Source organism: Staurois parvus, unplaced genomic scaffold (assembly GCF_062004578.1).
Source record: "Staurois parvus isolate SC_StPar_1 unplaced genomic scaffold, SC_StPar_1.0 ptg000689l, whole genome shotgun sequence".
Taxonomy (NCBI): Eukaryota; Metazoa; Chordata; class Amphibia; order Anura; family Ranidae; genus Staurois; species Staurois parvus.
Genome location: NW_028318485.1, coordinates 363731 through 383907, shown reverse-complemented (window position 1 = coordinate 383907; position 20177 = coordinate 363731). Strand labels below are relative to the sequence as shown.

The following is a 20177-nucleotide window of genomic DNA, read 5'->3' as shown; positions in this document are numbered from 1 at the left end:
CGGCACGGGCAGGCAAAACCACGTGTTAAAACGTGTGTTTTGTAAACAGAAGGGGGCGCGCGCAGGGCGCGCCGCCGCCCTATCTGTCCCACCGATCACCGCCGCGGATGTCAGTCGCCGGGTCACAGCCGGTCCTTACTGGCTGTTTCCCGGCGATCGGCGGCAAACATTGACAGACAGCACAGCTGCAGTAGCTGTGCTGTCTGTCACTTCCCTGACAGCTCGAAGACGAGTTTCTCTCTCTCGATCAGTGGTGTCCTGTGCAGCACACCCCCCGCCTCCTAGTAAAACACTCCCCTCACACAGATAACCCTTCCCTGCAAAATAAAGTTAACCCCTTCCTCCCCAGTGCCATTAGTACAGTGTCAGTGTTATTTTTTTTGCACTGATCACTGTATTAGTGTTTTTGGGGATGTCAGTGACCCCAAGTCAGTACCCCCCAATGTCAGAATGTCCGCCGCAGTCCCGCCATAAGTCGCTGGTCGCTGCCATAAGTCACTGATCGCCGCCATTATTAGTATAAAAAAATTAAAAATCCCAGTATCTTTCCCGCCATTTGTAAACGCTATAACTTTCACGGAAACCAATTACTTTACACGTATTGGTTTTTTTTTTAGCAAAGAAATGTCGCAGAATGCATTTTGGCAGAAATTTATGACTAAATTTGATGTTTGCATTTTTTTTTACTGGACATGTCTTATAGCAAAAAGTCCAAAATATTGTTTTTTTTCCTTCAAAATTGTCAGCCTTTTTTTTATAGCGCAAAAAATAAAAACCGCACAGGCAATCAAATACCACCAAAAGAAAGCTCAATTTGTGGATGAAAAAAAAAGGATGTAAATTTCATTTATGTACCGTATTGCATGACCGCGCAATTGTCCGTTAAACTAGTGCAGCGCTGTATAGCAAAAAAATTGCATAAATTGCAGTATCTATACCATAGTTTGTAGACGCTATAACTTCCACACAAAGCAATCAATATACACTTATTGGGATTTTTTTACCAAATACATGGAGCAGAATACATTTTGGCCTAAATTTATAAACAACTTTGAGTTTACTATATATTTTTTATAGCTGAAAGTAAAAAATATTGTTTTTCTTCAAACTTTTTGGCCTTTTTTTGTTTATAGCGTGAAAAATAAAAAGCGCACAGATGATCAAATATCACCGAAAGAAAGCTCTATTTGTGTGAAAAAAAGGACGTAAATTTCGTTTGGGTGCAGCATTGCATTATCAGTTAAATTAGTGCAGCGCCGAGTAGCAAAAAGAGGCGTGGTCATTAAGGGGGGTAAATCCTCTGGAGCTCAAGCGGTTAAAGTAAGTGGTTCAGAATTCAGACTTTTATACTAACTTCAAGATCAATTAATTACAATCTTAAACTGATGGAAACCAAAGCGTGAATTATTTGTATATTTACAGTTTATTTGTATACCTTTGGGTACATCAACACAAATTAATCATCCTTTTTTAACAGATTTGTAATTTAGCCATCCTCTAAAAAAATTATGACACATTTGAATTGGAAAAAAGCCTTTTTAAATATTGTTTTAGGTTTCTGAGAATGAAATGCTTTTAATTACTACAACAATAAAGTGCCAATTGTATCTTATGGACCGCAAGCCCCTAAAATGAGTCCCGTAAGGCCCAGTACTGGTGTTACACGAGGAGTGTTCAAGTCAAACTGGGACGTTTAATTTTACAGGCATAAAAAGGGGTGCTAATGTGGCTGTACTACACACGGCAGTAAGTGGCCAGTGTGTCCCATTACTGAAAGGCAACACACATGTTGCGGCCCAGTCCAGAGACCATTAATCAAAATGGCAGACAACAGTGTTAGTGAGTGCATGGAACAGCGTGGTGTGATGAAGTTTCTTGCGAGCGAAGGCGTAAAACCCGCAGATATCTACAGAAGACTTCAAGCACAGTACAGTGATGAGACGTTTGAATGGTGTAAACATTTCAAAGATAGCTGTATGCCCGCCAGTGACCATCCCGGCCATGGTGGTTCCCAGCCCACAGCAGTCATTCCTGTGAACATTCACCACGTGGAATGCCTGATCCTGGATAATCAACGCATCACTTGCTGTGAAATTTCACAAGAGACGAATCTTTCTGTGGGAACGATGACGAAGTGAAGCCAGCTGTTCTAGGATGGTTCAAGCGTACTGACAAATCTATGCTGAAGCTTTCCAGGCATTAAACGCTGGGATGCGTGCATAAATGTAGCAGGGGGGTATGTCAAAAAATAAATGCAGTTTCCACTCCTTGATATTTGTTCTTTTCTTATATAAACTTAAATGTCCTGGTATGAATTAAATACCTCTCGAAGTTTCTTTTCGTACAGTGGCTCCCTCTCTTGAGTGCTGGTGGGGCAGTTTCAAAAAATATTTGTTACTTTGTTAGATTTTTGATATGGCTAACCTTTAAATCTTAATCAGAGTTTTTTTACATGTGAAATACTTATGACACACATAAATATAGTTTCTCCCCACTGTATAAATCTTCACGTTGCTTCATTTTCAATTTCTATAAAAAAACAATCGTCGTCACATCCTTCACTTGGCTTCTCTCGTGTATGAGTCTTCTGGTGTGTAACCAGAATGTGTTTATGAGAGAAGCATCTGCCGCATTCTGAACATATATATGGTTTCTCTCCTGTGTGAACCCTCTGGTGTTTAGTAAGATGAGAACTGTGTGAGAAACATTTGCCACATTCTAAACACTTAAACGGCTTTTCTCCCGTGTGAGTCTTCTGGTGTTCAGCTAGATTAAACTTGTGGGAAAAGCATTTGTCACATTCCAAACACCTAAATGGCTTCTCTCCTGTGTGAATCCTTTGATGCTTCGTGAGATGAGAACTGTGCGAGAAACCCTTGCCACATTCTGAACAGTTAAATGGCTTTTCTCCTGTGTGAGTATACTGATGTTCGATGAGATTAAACCTCTGAGAAAAGCATTTGTCACATTCTGTACATTTAAATGGTTTCTCTCCGGTGTGAAGCTTCAGGTGTTTAGTAAGACTCGTACTTTGTGAGAAGCATTTGTCACATTCTGAACATCTAAACGGCTTCTCTCCTGTGTGAGTCGTCTGGTGTTTGGATAGACTAGAACTTTGTGAGAAGCGCATGTCACATTTGGAACATTGATACGGCCTTTCTCCGGTGTGAATCCTCAGGTGAACATTGAGTTGTGACTTGTAAGTGAAACTCCTCTGGCACTCTGAGCACTGATAAGGCTTCTTTTCAACTTTACTCATCTTGAGCTAAAAAAAATCTGTTTCTGTGATTTTTCTTTTTCACGGTGTTGACTTTCCAGGTGAGCTAATAGTTTACCTGTATGAAAAATAAAAAAATAAATGTTTACAAAGAATCCCAATATGAGCAAGAGACTAAGTTAGATATTGACTTTTAAAGTGATATTAAAGACTTATTTTTTAAATAACAAACATGCTATACTTACCTGCTGCATGCAGTGGTTTTGCACAGAGCAGCTCAGATACTCCTCTTCTGGGGTCCCCCGCTGGTGCTCCTGGCCCTCTCTCCTGTCGGGTGCCCCCACAGCAAGCAGCTTGCTATGGAGGCACTGGCTGCTCCATGTGTCTATACACACATGGAGCTATGGCATGGCCCACCCCCTTTCTTCTCAATGGCTCACTGGCTGTGATTGACAGCAGTGGGAGCCAATAGCTCCCACTGCTGTCTCAGCCAATGGGGAGAGGGAGTCCCAGGATAACCGAGACTCCAGTGCACATCGCTGGATCAAGAGGGGGCTTGGGTGAGTATAGGTGGGGGCTAGGGGGGATACTGCACAGAGAAGGTTTTTTACCTTCATGTATAGAATGCATGAAGATAAAAAACCTGGAGCTTTTACAACCACTTTAGGATTTTACATTTTAACCACTTCATCAATGCATATAGCAGATTTATAAAGATGGAACTTATTTTTAGACCAATTCAAATTTTAAAGTCATAGTTTATCACTTGGTGACTTTAGTATGTAATGACTAGACGCGTTGAGCCCTTCTGAAACAATTTTCATTACACAAGAAAAAACAAAACAAAAAAAATAAAAAAACAACACCTTAAAATGTCTTTAATAATCCACCAGGTTAAGGAGTTCCCAGTTACTTTCATACTATTCAGTACTAAAGCAAGGAAACTGGGGGGTCTGAACTGTAAATATCTGGCTTTGTCCAGCTGCAGTAAACCAACTCCTTGAACGATTGAGAAATTAGGTTAGATTTGAAGAGAATTACTAAGGATGCCCCCACAGCAAGCAGCTTGCTATAGAGGCACCTGCCTCTTCATGCGTCCATACACACACGGAGCTGTAGCTTGGCTCCACCCCCTCTCTTCTCAATGGCTCACTGGCTGTGATTGACAGCTGTGGGAACCAATCGGACCGGAAGTGGGAGCGGGTACCTGTCAAATTCGGGTACCCGCTCCCCCCCCCCCCCGCCTTCCAAAAGGTGCCAATCCTTAATGGGGAGCAGTCCTAAAGCGGAGCTTCCCCTTTTGGGTGGAGCTCCGCTTTAAGCTTAGATACACTCTAAAGAGAATAAAACGCAAGGGCAGGGGAAACCACATTGAAAAATAAAAATGAACAATTATTTTGCTAGAAATAAACAATACACAAAATAAAATTAAAAAACAATAGAAAACTGGTAACACCTTGTCACCAGGCCAAAAAAATGAGAGAACATCTTCCCAATGAGGCAACAGAGCAATAAAAATTTTTTTTAAAAAATAAATGTTATCTGGAGAGACATTTTGGACACCAAAGGGTTCAATTACTAAAGGTAAACAAAGTTCACATTGCAAGTGCAGTTGCACTCTGCATGGGAAGTATCCCCAGAGCATAGTGAATGAGTTGAAGCTCTGCTTCCATCATCCAGTCGTACAAAAAAAAAAAAAAAAAAAAAAAAAAAGGTGTTTTTGTTTTTCTTGCATGTGATTGGGTATTTTTTTGAAAAGTGAAGCTTCACCACATTCATTAAGCTCTGGGGAAAATGTCCTTGCAGTGTATAAGTGAAAAGTGTATTTGCTTTCAGGTAATGAGGTGATTGTAGCCATATTAGTGCACTTGTGACAGAAACAATTGAGTACTGACGTGATACTTTTTTTATTTGCACTAACATACAATTTTCAGGACAAGCTTTCGGGGAATGTCCCCTTCTTTAAGGTCCAAGCAATACTACTCACAAAGTTTTAGCAGAATGTTAAGGGCTCGTTCACACTTGACTTTATTTCTAACTCTTGCCAAACGCCCCTGTAGCATTAGACAGGCATTTGGGGAGCGTTAAAAACACTCATGCGCGGTTTTGAGGCGGTTGATAGGCGTTTGCCAAGCGTTAAAACTACACCACAAACACCTATAATGAAGTTAAATGGTATTAACGCCTCGCAACCACCTGCCAAGTGTTTGCAGAGCAGCACCGTAGACTTGAATGGGAGGCTTCAACTCCTCCTGACTCAACACGCGGCATCGGTTTTGCCATGATGTTAACGCTTCAGTGTGAACAGCACTGTGTGCTGCCTTGTGCAGAATTTTCATAGGCGTTTGAGAAGTGTTAAAAACGCTTCTCAAACGCCTCTCTGACACCTGCTGACAAAGCTAGTGTGAACTGAGCCTAAAAGAAACCATGAGGGGAAAAAAAAAAAACAAACAAACACAGACATACCATCAAGGAACATAAAGAAGATGACTTCTGCCCACCTGTTGGACCCCATTTTGCACAGTTGGACCACGCTATGGAAGACCTCAATATCTTAGTTCTTAAAGGAAATTTCAAAACTATTCAGCAAAGGAAAATGTTTGAAGAATGATATTTCTATTTGATACAAGAGAGAACAACCTTACTCATGATCCAACAGTTTTACGACCCCCTCTGTGACTGACTACCCCCCCCCCCCATCCAGGTTCTGCTTTTACTCTGTCTTATCTATAGTCTAATCCTAGTTTTATAACTATTGCCGTGTACATTTGTTTGTGTGTTTTTTTCTGTTTTATTTTCCCCTCAGAGATGGTTTCTTTTACCACTCTGCTAAAACTTTGTGAAGTAGTACTGCTTAGACCTGAAGAAGGAGACATATCCCGAAAGCTTGTCCTGAAAATTGTATGTTAGTGCAAATAAAAAAAGTATCATGGACAGTACTCAATTGTTTCTTTCAGGTAATCAAACCCTAAAATGTCAGCAAATTCAACTGCATATCGTGAATACAATTTATGTACAGTATTGTTAAAAAAGGAAATAAAATAAGACTGCAATACATTTAAACAAACACATTTGTGAAAAAATGGAAGTAACACAATTGCACTATCCTATTATGTATAGATACCTGGAATGGTGGAGTATAGATGGAGATATCTCAGCAGCTCCTTGTTCTCCTGACCAGTCTTCTTATAACTAAGCGCTGCCTCACCTTAAATTCAATTCACCAGCATGACATGATATTAAATTTATTATATTTGCTATTCATTTTCATTTATCTGTTTCAAAATGCATTGTATTCTTTAAATACCGTTTTATGAAATAAGTATTGGTTCTTGGATAACTGGTAACGAGTAGGACCCATCTTGTTTCCAATTTAGTTGCCCATTGTGATGCTTGGATAAAGCTCATGCTTAAAATGTTAACCCAAAGAGTAAACTTTTCCCAAAAACACAGTTTTTACGATTGCCTTCTTAAAATCCAGTTGCTTGGCCATTTTTCTGACAGTCTTGCTTCAATATTTTCACATTTTTTTAAAATGAGTATGCTGATCAGGAAAGCAAAAAATCCTAATCTGCATTCATTTTCTAGTTAGGTGATAAAGTACTGAAACTGGAAGGTCAACCTGGGGAAAGATAGTCAGCAATGGCTGCCTTTAGGTCTCTCACAAGACAGAATTTCTTCAGCAAACAGTTCTGACCATGTTAGTTGGAATAAAATGTTATTACGAATTTCTCTTATTACATTGGAGCAGACCCATCAATCACCACTTACAATGATAGTGGGACCCATATCCCTTCCATTGACATCAACAAGCTAAGAAATATGTTGGACTTTCATGACATGACACTAAGATACCATTTCTTATAAAATTGACACCAACTAGTTGTTTATGTTTGGGTAAAAGCAAAAATCTTCCAGAACATTGCGTATTATTTTTTAGGAAATCTCACACGGAACTGTGATGTTCATGGGAAAATTTGGTTGGTTAAGCCATAATACCCTGTTCCTCCACAGTATCCAGTCCACAGTGGGAAGCCTTGGCACCCAAGCAAGCAGAGACACTTGGTGGTTTCCAACAATTATAATAAATGGATTAAAAAGACGTAAAGAAATAAACAAGAGATGCATTTTACAAAAGTAAATACATTTTACACAAAAAGTTGAGGTAGTTTTTTTAAATTTTACTTTTTTTTTGAGACAACTTCAAGGGCCTTCTGCTACGAATTTGAGACCAGTCTTAATTTTGGGAAAACCCCTCTAAACGGCCTTCTTCCACCTTCTCGACTTCACGGTACAAAACCAATATGGCCATCAGCATCTCTCCACATGAAAGGGAGGTCCCAATGCCTCACTACAAGGAGGTGCTTGTATAAAGCATTCCTTGATGGTGGTAGAAATCCCTTTGCTACCCATTGCAGCTTTGCTACCCATAGTGGACCAGAAGGCAGCAGTAGTATCACCATCAATAGGTAATATATAACCGAGGTGCTGAAAACGTTCTTCAGTCAAAACCGGACAGGCCCCAGGTAGCACTGGCAGGCATTGATTTCCATAATGGCACCACTCTGCATTTGGATGGTGGAACATGCTATGGTCTCCTCCTTTCAGTTGTGTTTTTTTCCACTCTAGATGCCACTAAGAAAATTTAAATAGATCAACCATTTAGTGTGTTGGGTCCTGAGTCCGAAGTGCAAGTGTATAATCCAAACGCACACGTTCCTGCGTTAAAAATGGCTGTGTGTATAAGTGGTCACATGCCTGATGAAGGGGTCCTACGAGACTCCGAAACGTTGCCTTGCTGTAACTATGTGATTGTTTATTAAAACCTTTGGACCCATATTGGTGATCCTCGGTGTGCTGGTGACATTTTTATTCCGGGTCCTGAGTCCGATTCGCTCACTAGGATCCACTCCTACCTGGGGAGTATTACTTGGCCTCCTTTTTTGGTCTTTGTGTTACATCTGGGTTCCCCTCTTTTCACCACATGAGGGGGGTGGCTTTTCCAGTGTGTTCAGTGTTATTTCATGTCCACGTGTAACAGTTCCCTGCTCTCCTGATGACACTTCGCTTTGCAAAATGCGTTGAGATCTAGAACCTCACATCCGTCAGTTTCTCATTGATGTTCTTGAAGACACCTTTGGATCCTGGACACGGTGTTATTATGTCTTGATTACATTAAAGAAATATATCTTTAGTGTTATGAAGTTATTCAGGGTATCTTGTTATGAACACATGCATTTGTGGAAATGTATATTATACATTGCAACTTTTGGTGACTCAATATAATATTTATTTATTACAGGCAGGGGCAGACTGACCATTTAGCCGCTCGGGCACTACCTGAGGGCCCGGGGCAGTAGGGGGCCCCATGAGATGCCCCTGGTACCTTTCATAGGCTTTTTTAGGTGTGGTTGGAGTGTGGGCGAGGACACAGGGGCCCCATGATCCCCTATTGCTTGGGGGCCCCATGAGTTGTCAGTCCGCCCCTGATTACAGGTACTTATATAGCTCCGTCAATTTATGCAGCACTTTACACACACATACACACTGTACATTCACATCAGTCCCTAACCCTCAAGGAACTTACAATCTAAGGTCCCTGACTCACAGTCATACGTACACATACTAGGGCCAACTTATACTGGATCCAATTAACCTCCCAGCATGTCTTTGGAATGTGGGAGGAAACCAGAGTCCTCGGAGGAAACCCATACAGATGCAGGGAGAACATGCAAACTCCAGGCAGGTGGAGCTGTGGTTGGGATTCTAACCAATAATAAAAGGAGAAGTGCCTCTAAGTGCAGCATCCAAAAGTTTTATTATATGAAACAGATTAAAAATCACTCACAAGCATGTGTTGAAAGGGAGCCTCAGCAAAATAAAACCGCTAGGAGTGTATCCTCCGTCCGTGGCAGCAGCAGCAATGTCCCCAATCCTAATAGCTGACCAGCAGCTTGGGATTCATGAGCTGGCAAAATGGTCGATAAGTGGTTAAAAAAAAGCATTTTTTAAATTATTGTCAGTGAGTGTCAGTGTGTTTTAGGGCTCGTTCACACTTGACTAAATTTCTAACTCTTGGCAAACGCCCCTATAGCATTTGACAGGCATTAGGCATTTGGGAAGCGTTTTTAACGCTCCTCAAATGCTCCCCAAACGCCCTGTGTGTGTTTTTGAGGCGCTTGACAAGAGTTAAAACTGCACCACAAACACCTATAATGAAGTTTAATGCTATTAACGCTCTGCCACCGCATTGCAAACGCCCCACAAATGCCTGCCAGACATTTGAGGAGCGTCAACATAGACTTGAATGTGAGGCTTCAACTCCTCCTGGCTCGACATGAGGGGGTTTATTTACTAAAGCTGGAGAGTGCAAAATCAGACTCCCTTCTGCATAGAAACCAATCAGCTTCCAGGTTTCATTGCCAAAGCTTCATTGAACAAGCTGAGGTTAGAAGCTGATTGGTTTCTATGCAGAAGGGAGTCTGATTTTGGACTCTCCAGCTTTAGTAAATAAACCCCGAGGCGTCAATTTTTCTGCGACATGAAGTGTACGCTTCAGTGTGAACAGCACTGTGTGCTGCCATGTGTAGAATTTTCATAGGTGTTTGAGGAGCCTTAAAAACACTTTCCAAACGCCTGTCTAAGGCCTGCTGACAAAGCTAGTGTGAACTTAGCCTTAAGTAGAAAAAAAATAGTAAGTAGTAGTAAGAAAGCAAAATGCACACTATTGTTTCTAGGCTTTACTATGGGTACAAACAAAAAATACAATACATATATGTTGTATCGCTGCAATTGTTAGGAGCAGGAGAATTCAATATGGGTTGTTCTTTGGTGGTAAATTATGGTAATAGCAAGAAATATACAGATACATTTATTTTAAAAATATATTTTCCCACTATTTTAGGTCAGTTTTTCTTTGATAAAAATAAAATAAAAATCAGGAGATACAGTATCTTATTATTTATCACCAAAAGAAAGCCCAAATTGTACTGAAAAGCACAAAACAAAAACAAAAGCCTTCTTGTACCCATAAAATATGCTTAGGTTGCCACAAGTAAGAGTCTCACAGACATGTACTGTATACACCTCAGCACAATCATTTTTTTTTTTTTTTTATTTAATTAAAACTTTTCCATACATATGATTCTGAAAACAGACTTAGGGCTAACACTTTGAGGTTTATTTACTAAAGCTGGAGAGTGCTAAATCAGACTCACTTCTGCATAGAAACCAATCAGCTTCCAGGTTTCATTGCCAAAGCTTCATTGAACAAGCTGAGGTTAGAAGCTGATTGGTTTCTATGCAGAAGGGAGTCTGATTTTGGACTCTCCAGCTTTAGTAAATAAACCCCTTTGAGTCCACCTTAAAGAAGAGCTTTACTAGAATAGCCACAGACTGCTTAGCAACCAGCAACTGTTAAGATAACACTCACCCCCGGTTCACACCCATGCGGCTGTGCGGGCCAAGTTTTGCGCAGGCATGAGAGCCCTTTCATTTGAATGGACTCCCGTGCCCCGGGACACACAGGGAAGAAGTCCCTGCACTTCTTTGGAAACCGCAGACCGCATGGGAACCTCGGATCCCAGTACGGTTGCGTTTTCCAGTGCGGGCGGCGTGCCATTAGAACTAATGGACCCCGCCCGCGGGTCCGCATTCCTCTGTGCGGTTGCATGGATTTTCGTGCAGATCCACAGCGGCACCACCTGTACAGATGTGAACCTAGGGTTAGATCCGAGGTATATAAGGTACGATATAATGCAGGGTTCCTCAGCCTATTTATCTTGTAGGAGCCCTTGGCAAAAAAATTGAGATCTTAGGAAACCCATGAAATAATGTTCACATTGACAGCAGCTCACTGAACATTGGTGTGATCAGCAAGCTATTAATTTAACAATCATTTATTCTGTTAACGCCATTTCTAAAAATTATTAAAACATACCTATTTCATGTAAAACTTGCTTTTTCTGCACAGATGCTCAATTCTGGGTCAAACGCGAGATGAGCAGTGTAAAGTAGGGTGGGGTCAGGGGCGGACTGACCATTTGGAAACTCGGGCACTGCCCGAGGGCCCGGGGTCAGTAGGGGGCCCCATGAGATGCTCCTGGTACCTTTTTCATAGGCTTTTTTGAGTTTGGGCAAGGGCACAGGGGCCCCATGATCCCCTATTGCCTGGGGGGCCCCATGAGTTGTCAGTCCGCCTCTGCTGGCGTGATCAAAGGTTTAACTGCATGCTGTGTCATTATGTGTGTGTTTTTCTATATAACCACCCTGCTTTTATTGTTCTGCTATGCAGAGCAATACTAAGCAGCATTCTGGTACTGACAGGGGAGAGATCTGCATTGTTTACATACAGACCTCTCCTCTGTCAGTGTTCCTTGATGATCACCGGGTGCCAGCGGGCAATCTCTGGCCGGGACCCAGTGATCGACAGCTGTAGCCACCAATGGCGGCGCGGTTAGGGCAGTGCACGTGCCCCCTACCTGGAAATGCGAAATTCTGCTCTAAGGCGGTGAGAAGCCGTTAATGTACTATACATAACATATACAGTATGAGTTGTCAGTCCGCCCCTGGGTGGGGTACAGGAAGTCAGGAGGGCAGAGCATATGGGGGGGTAAGCAAAGCATAGGGGTCAGCAGGCCAATGTACAGGAGGTATGAAGGGCACATTATATGACGAAAAGAAGAGCCCATTACATGGGGGGGCACAACAGGGCACATTACATGGGGGGGGGGGCACAGCAGAGCACATTATATTTGACCCAGCAGGAATCAATAGACGGGTCACAGCAGGGCACATTACATGGGGGGGCAGCATTCTGCCCCCAATACAATTATTCCACCCCATTCCCCCCCAGGTCAGTCTGTCACAGTGTGCTCAATCTATCCCTCCTTCCTAAATTCAGACTTCAGACACGTCTCAGCTGCATGGAAGATTTCCTTTCTCTTGGGCTACCGACGGTAAGGATGCCATCATTGCCCCGTCCCCCATCGATACCCAAACCACCCCCAGACAGCTGTCTGCAGCTCCCGAGCAGCAAGAGGATCTGTAAGTGTGAACCCCACAGGTTCTTGTGACAGTCGCCAGGCAGTGACAGTCATAGCTGCAGCAGCTGAGACTCTCCTCGATTTGTGCAGTGTGTGACAGGGATCAGTGGGCCCCCTTCTCTTGGGGCCAACATGCCGGGCACACACTGCACACAAGGATGATATGCCACTGCCTCTGTCACTTGAAAGCAACCCATTGGAAGCCGCAATTATCCTTTGTGGCAAAGTTGTTCTCACCAGATGAGAGTCTGGTATAATGTTAATGGAGGACCCCACACAAAAAAAAAAAATCCAAATTCCAAGCCTATATTCTTGACACAAGACTGGCATAGGTGTCAAGGGGGACTCCCACACAAAAAAAAAAAAAAAAAAAAGAGACTGGATGGATTTTAAAATGAAACCCCATAAAAAAGATAAATTGTGGGGTCCCCACCATGTAGCCCCACAGGGACACTAGTTTCTTGTAACATTATAACATGGCCCTGTCCTGTCACACCTTCCCGTGTCTTACACCAGGGGGGAGAAAAAACAAATGAACCCATGAACGTGGCACGTCTGTGCTAGCTATCATCTACTTGGACCAGGGGCGGACTGACCATTTGGAAACTCGGGCACTGCCCGAGGGTCTGGGGTCAGTAGGGGGCCCCATGAGATGCCCCTGGTACCTTTTTCATAGGCTTTTTTGAGTTTGGGCAAGGACACAGGGGCCCCATGATCCCCTACTGCCCGGGGGCCCCATGAGTTGTCAGTCTGCCCCTGACTTGGACACATTCCTGCCTGTCATCACTCATTCCAATACCATTAAAAGGGGAACTCTGCAGTAGGACTCAAAAGGGCACTTTCATTATTTCACCCCAACTACAACTCGGTAATGGGTTCTTAAAAAACATCCCTGTGCCTTTTCATTGGTGTACTTCCAGAAGTACCATTTGCTTATGCGGGGCTACAAGGTGAAATGACTAAAGTTAGAGACTGTAATGTGAACACACCCACACTAAATACATTTCCGAAAGAAAAAAAAAAAAAAACAAAACAAAAAAACAAAACACATTCAGACAAGTAACCCAATCTTTATGTTTTATAGCCATATGGAGGCCCCAAGATCACCAGCAAGCCGCTTGTAAAAGTAAATGGTCTTTACTGGCCTCCCTAAACAGGAAACACAAATGGTTTTCTTCAGTAAAGTAAGTAGTTCACATTCCTGGTATAAATTAAATCATACAACACAACTCACTGCCAGTCTCTAGGTCCCACATTTGGGTTTAGGGTTCCCACTTGTTTCAAGGTACAAGGCAAGTCACTGGAGTTCAGCAAAACCAGTCTTCAGGGTTTCCATTCCACATACCTCTTCAGCTGTGAGCCATTCCACACATCTCACTGTCACCTGCTGCTTTTCAAGACTCCCTTTCACGTGGCTTAGCCCCTTCAGGTGAACCCGGTGTAGAGTTATTCACCCTGAGGTCATCACAGAGAACAAGGGGGCACTCTTTACATCTGGAGGAAAAGAAATGTAATCTCCAAACATGGAAAGGTTTCTTCACAATGAGAGCTGTGAAAATGTGGAATAGACTCCCTCAAGAGTTGGTTCTGGCCAGCTAAGTGGATTGCTTCAAAAAAGTCCTGGATTCTTTCCTAGATACACAGAATATAACTGGATATAACATTTATAGGTACAGTAGATCCAGGGAATATCCGATTGCCTCTCGGGGGATCAGGAAGGAATTTGTTTTCCAGCAGGAGCAAATTGGATCGTGCTTTGCTGGGTTTTTTTGCCTTCCTCTGGATCAACTGTGGATATAGGATTATAACTTTTTTTTTTTTTCTACGGTTGAACTGGATGGACTTTTGTCTTTTTTCAGCCAGACTAACTATGTAACTAGGTCCAGAGTCCCTGTAATCAGGGTTTGGAGGTTCTTCACTTCCAAAACTCTTTGAACCTCCCAAACTCAGGTCCCTAACAAGGACTTACCAATTCAGACAATCAGTCCTCTCCTCTCAAAACATAGAATCCCTCACCCTGCATGGGTGAGAACCCCTCAATGTCTGAGTACTTAACCATCCCCCTTAAGGACCACAAGCAAAATAGCGGGGAAATATACAAGTCGTCTAAGACACACACCTGGCATCCTGTACAACACACACAGCCAGTGATGTATCCACCAAGAATGGCTGTTTAACCACTTCCATACCGGGCACTTTTACCCCCTTCCTGCCCAGGCCATTTTTCAGGTTTCAGCACTCTCACATTTTGAATGACAATTGCGCGGTCATACAACATTGTACCCAAATTAAATTTTCTCATTTTCTTCACACAACTAGAGCTTTCTTTTGGTGGTATTTAATAACCGCTGGGGTTTTTATTTTTTGCTAAATTAAAAAAAGACCAAACATTTTGAAAACAAAACACTTTTTTCTTTGTTTCTGTTATAAACGTTTGCAAATAAATAATTGTTCTTCATAAATTTAGGCCAAGATTTATTCTGCTACATTTCTTTGGTGAAAATAACCCAAATTAGGATGTATTTTTTAGTTTGTAGGAAAGTTATAGAGTTCACAAACTATGGGATATATCTGAAAATTGATCAATCCTGAAGTACTGACAGCCGATCTAATTTCTTGATGTCCAAGAATGTCAGAACAGTACAGATATCCCCCAAATGTCAGGACAGTACAGATATCCCCCAAATGTCAGAACGGGACAGATATCCCCCAAATGTCAGAACGCGACAGATATCCCCCAAATGACCCCTTTTTGCAGAGTAGACTGTCCGACGTACTTCATAAGAGGAATGGCGAGTTTTTTGAAGTTGTATTTTTTTTGTCAGAATTTTTCGGAAAATGAAAAAATTAAAACAATTTTTTTTCACTATTTTTTTTTTTAACATACTGTCACCAGTGCAGTACAGCGTCATCATATAACTGACATGGCGGTGATCAGGGACACTGACTGATGACAGCATGAAAAAAAAAAAAATTTAAATTTTAAAATTTTTTATTACTTTAAGATTTTTTTTCCATATTTCACTATGACCAAATTAGTACAATGTTACCATAGTAACATTGTACTACTTTGGGGATGTGAACTTTTTTTTTTTTTTACATAATTTGCTTATAGCAAAGAATCACTTTGCTATAAGCAAGCATTTACCTGAATGACATCGATTCATTCAGGGCTTTTTTTTTTGTGCTTAGCTGTGATTTGGCCACGGCGAATCACATGACACAGCTTGGCTGTGATTGGCCCAGCTTGTGCATGTGATCGCTGTGACCATTCACAGCTAGACACACTAGTATGAAAGGAAGCAAGAAAGGAAGCCATCCATTGTATACAACTGTCATGTGACCTGCTGTGATTGGTCACAGCAGGTTACATGGTACCGGCAACGGGGCCGGTACTCTGATCTGTCATCGGCCGTGTCCGAGGTACACGGCTGGTGACAGATCGCGCCGCTGCGTGGCTCTGCAGGCGCGCAAACTGTGCATGCCCGGGAGGACGCCATATGGCGTCCACCAGGAACGCTGAGGAATTTTGCCGTCCGCCATCTGGCCATAGGCCGGGCGGGTAAAGGTTAATGAATGTACACTGCTTTATACCTATGCCCCCCAGTGTATAATATAAAAGTTTAGATACCTGGATTGTTGCAGTTTAGAAATGTCTAAGCAGCAACTTGTTCTCCCGACTTGCATGTGATTCTTGTAAACGACCAAGTCTTGCCTCCCCTCAAAGTGGAACTAAACGGCTAGCATATGCACAATGTATGTCTCTGGTGATTTCTGCCACACTTGTCAGTGTGCTTAGGTCAGCTCTCGACCAGTCTTTAAAGCCCTTGAATGGCTGGTGTGGTAGATGCCAACCGTAGATCTAAATAGATGCAGAGTTAGCTTCCTTCTTGTGTGGGAGGATACAGTAGGAGGGATTACTTTCTCTTTCAATACAATTCACCACCACCCACCAACATGGGGTCACAGACGGCGACTTTGAGTTCACCAGTAGGTTTAATATACCTTACAAAGGGAGGGGCTTGATGACGTCACGATGCTCTTGATACACCGATCTACCCACAGTGTCATTTCAGATGAGTGGAACCTATCTTTTATTGCCTGTATATGAACAATGCTGGATATTTATGTGCAATATATCTGGTGTGATTTAGCACCTTTATTATGTGAGTGGCCACTTTATATGTTTTAATAAAATAGAGTTTTTAAAAGGACAAAGCACTATTGTGTTGAATATTTTTTCACCGTGTATGCTGAGTGGAGAAGGAGAGATTAGGGAGAGTGGCTATCAATGGAGGAAGATTCCATTACCAGGATACATCGGTTGTTGTATGTCCACTGCAAGGGACACGTGTTTATTTGACCTAACTTTATGTGTAGTCAAAAACTCAAGATGAGGGCACATCTGGTGTTTGTATTTGGTGGAGGATTAAATGACATGAAGAGATGAAATATGAAACACATTCAAGTTGAAGAAATCACTATGAGACTTTTGATTTTTAGGTTTTATATTCATATTTTGTATTGATTTATGTTTACATTATTGTTTGGTTCTATTAAAGTGGAGTTCCACCCAAAAGGGCAAGTTTCGCTTTAAGCCTTTGTCCCCTGCTCCCCATTAAGGATTGGCACCTTTGGCGAGCGGATACCTGAATTTGACAGGTACCCGCTCCCACTGCGATCGCCTAGGCGATTGGAAGCGGAAGATATCCTCCTACCCTTCCTCCCCGTAGTGTTCTGGGACACGTGACAGGTCCCAGAAGACTACGGGGCCATTCACAAAGTGCAGCGCTTCTCGCACATGTGCAGTGGGCACCTGGCTGTGAAGCCGCAAGCTGTGACAGCCGGGCGCTCACACTGAAGATGCCGGCGCTGGGGAGAGAAGACGGCCTGTGAAACCAGCTCTTTTTTAGTGGAGTGCGACGTGTTATTTATGGTTTGTTGTAACCAATAAGTGGTGTTGATTAGCATTATATAAAAGTTCACATGCTGCATTTACTGTATATTTGATACAAAATTTGTCAACTGTGCAGAACGTGTCTATTTATTGGTTAGCGAGAGTTCCCCAGCAGGAGTTCCCCATGATTAACTGCAAGAGGCAGCCCCATTGAAAGCAACGGGAGGCTGACAGCTACAACGGCTAGTCATGCCCACTTGCATGAACATGTGAGTGATTGGCCCAGGGTGACTCATGTGATCGCTGCATGGGAGGTTACATTAGAGAAGGCACGATTAGCTGCGGGAGCTGGCAGCCTCCTATTGGTCTCAATGGCGCTGCCTTTGCAGCTAAACCCCTCTGGGGTTCTTGCATCTAACCCAAACTACAGATGCATTCACAAGTGTGAATAAACCCTTATAAATAGTTAGTTCTAACACTTCTGTGTCACTTGAAAGCAGTCAACTGCAAGCTGCAATTATACTTTGTTGCCAGTAATTAGATTTTAAAATACAGTCCGTCTCCAACATACAGTGAAGGAAGAGTGGTGTGAATATCAAAGTGGTGTGCAGATCAAAGAAGAAGCTTTAAGAAAACAAAAGGAAATATCTTATACCCTCAAAATGAGCAGAGGTTAGCAGAGGTACCTGTTGGCAAAAGATGTGCTTGGAGACTATCTTCATAAAGTGGATGTTTATCGATCAAGGGTTACGCATTCGACAACAACACATTTCACGATGTCAGGATGGAGACATCTTCAGGAAGGTGTATGAAACTCTGAAAAAATAAATATATATTTTTTAATAGGTATAGTGTAGGAAAGGTTTTTTTTAATCTCAAGTCTTTAAAAAAAACAAACAAAAAACAAACGCATAAAAAAAACACGTCTGATACATAAAGCAATTATGTTGATTTACTAAAGACAAATATAGGCTGTCCACTTTGCAAGGGATTTTTTTCCCCAGAGCTTAGTGAATGTGGTGAAATTTCACTTTGCAAAGAATACCCCAAATGTTCATGGACAATAAAAAGAAGATTTTAGCTGTTAAAATGACCTTGTTGCCCCAACTTCTATATTTCTGTTGCTTGCTGCCGGTGCCCCTCTGCAAGTCAGATTTTCTACACTTTTATTTTAAACACCTCCTGCCCGCCATGTATGGAAATGACAGGCGGGCAGTGGCTCTCATGCTGGGAGGACGTCATATGACATCCTCCTACCCTAACTGCACGCCGATCGGTGGTGTACTGTGTCCCTGGGACACAGCGGATCACCGATCACAGTAAAGAGCCGATGACACAGTCCAATCACAGCTGATATCATGTATCAGGAAATGCCAGTTATCAGCATTCATCTCCTCATGCTGGCAGCGCGTGAGAGGAGAGCCGGAAAGTGGCACTCCTCAGAGAGGATATCTCCACTGATCAGGGGCGGACTGACCATTTGGAAACTCGGGCACTGCCTGAGGGCCCGGGGTCAGTAGGGGGCCCCATGAGATGCCCCTGGTACCTTTTTCATAGGCTTTTTTGAGTTTGGGCAAGCACACAGGGGCCCTATGATCCCCTATTGCCCGGGGGCCCCATGAGTTGTCAGTGCGCCCCTGCCACTGATCATTAGGGCACGGATGATCAGTGTAGCCCCATCAGTGCCACCTGTCAGTGCCCAACAGTGCCACACACCAGTGTCCATCAATGCCATGTATCAGTGCCCATCAGAGCTGCCTTTCAGTGCCCACCAGCAATGCCTGTCAATGCCCATCACTGCAGCCTCATTAGCGCACATCAGTGAAGGAGAAAAATTACTTACTGTATTTTTCGCTTCATAAGACGCACCTAGGTTTTAGAGGCAGAAAACAGGAAAAAAAAATTCTGAACTAATGGACTGCGGACACGGTACAGGGGATGACCAGAGACTGCGGACACGGTACAGGGGATGACCAGAGACTGCGGACACGGGACAGGGGATGACCAGAGACTGCGGACACGGGACAGGGGATGACCAGAGACTGCGGACACGGGACAGGGGATGACCAGAGACTGCGGACACGGGACAGGGGATGACCAGAGACTGCGGACACGGGACAGGGGATGACCAGAGACTGCGGACACGGGACAGGGGATGACCAGAGACTGCGGACACGGTACAGGGGATGACCAGAGACTGCGGACACGGTACAGGGGATGACCAGAGACTGCGGACACGGTACAGGGGATGACCAGAGACTGCGGACACGGTACAGGGGATGACCAGAGACTGCGGACACGGTACAGGGGATGACCAGAGACTGCGGACACGGTACAGGGGATGACCAGAGACTGCGGACACGGTACAGGGGATGACCAGAGACTGCGGACACGGTACAGGGGATGACCAGAGACTGCGGACACGGTACAGGGGATGACCAGAGACTGCGGACACGGTACAGGGGATGACCAGAGACTGCGGACACGGTACAGGGGATGACCAGAGACTGCGGACACCGTACAGGAGATGACCAGAGACTGCGGACACCGTACAGGAGATGACCAGAGACTGCGGACACCGTACAGGAGATGACCAGAGACTGCGGACACCGTACAGGGGATGACCAGAGACTGCGGACACCGTACAGGAGATGACCAGAGACTGCGGACACCGTACAGGGGATGACCAGAGACTGCGGACACCGTACAGGGGATGACCAGAGACTGCGGACACAGTACAGGAGATGACCAGAGACTGCGGACACAGTACAGGGGATGACCAGAGACTGCGGACACAGTACAGGGGATGACCAGAGACTGCGGACACAGTACAGGGGATGACCAGAGACTGCGGACACAGTACAGGGGATGACCAGAGACTGCGGACACAGTACAGGGGATGACCAGAGACTGCGGACACAGTACAGGGGATGACCAGAGACTGCGGACACAGTACAGGGGATGACCAGAGACTGCGGACACAGTACAGGGGATGACCAGAGACTGCGGACACAGTACA

At 43.6% G+C, this 20177-nt stretch overlaps 2 protein-coding genes across 4 annotated transcripts in view; both read right to left on the bottom strand.

Annotated features, from left to right (window-relative positions):
* Positions 1-20177, bottom strand: part of LOC149446798 (uncharacterized) — a 59254-nt gene that overhangs the window by 21430 nt on the left and 17647 nt on the right. For all 3 annotated transcript variants that reach the window (XM_089652624.1, XM_089652625.1, XM_089652623.1), the window contains one exon: positions 17845-17974. The gene's annotated coding sequence lies outside the window, so the exon portion shown is untranslated. The remainder of the gene's footprint in view (positions 1-17844; positions 17975-20177) is intronic.
* Positions 1405-20177, bottom strand: part of LOC149446797 (uncharacterized) — a 51235-nt gene continuing 32462 nt past the window's right edge. Inside the window, exon 3 of the mRNA XM_089652626.1 lies at positions 1405-3241. Coding sequence (XP_089508752.1) covers positions 2507-3241 — 735 coding nt within the window. The 3' untranslated portion in view covers positions 1405-2506. The remainder of the gene's footprint in view (positions 3242-20177) is intronic.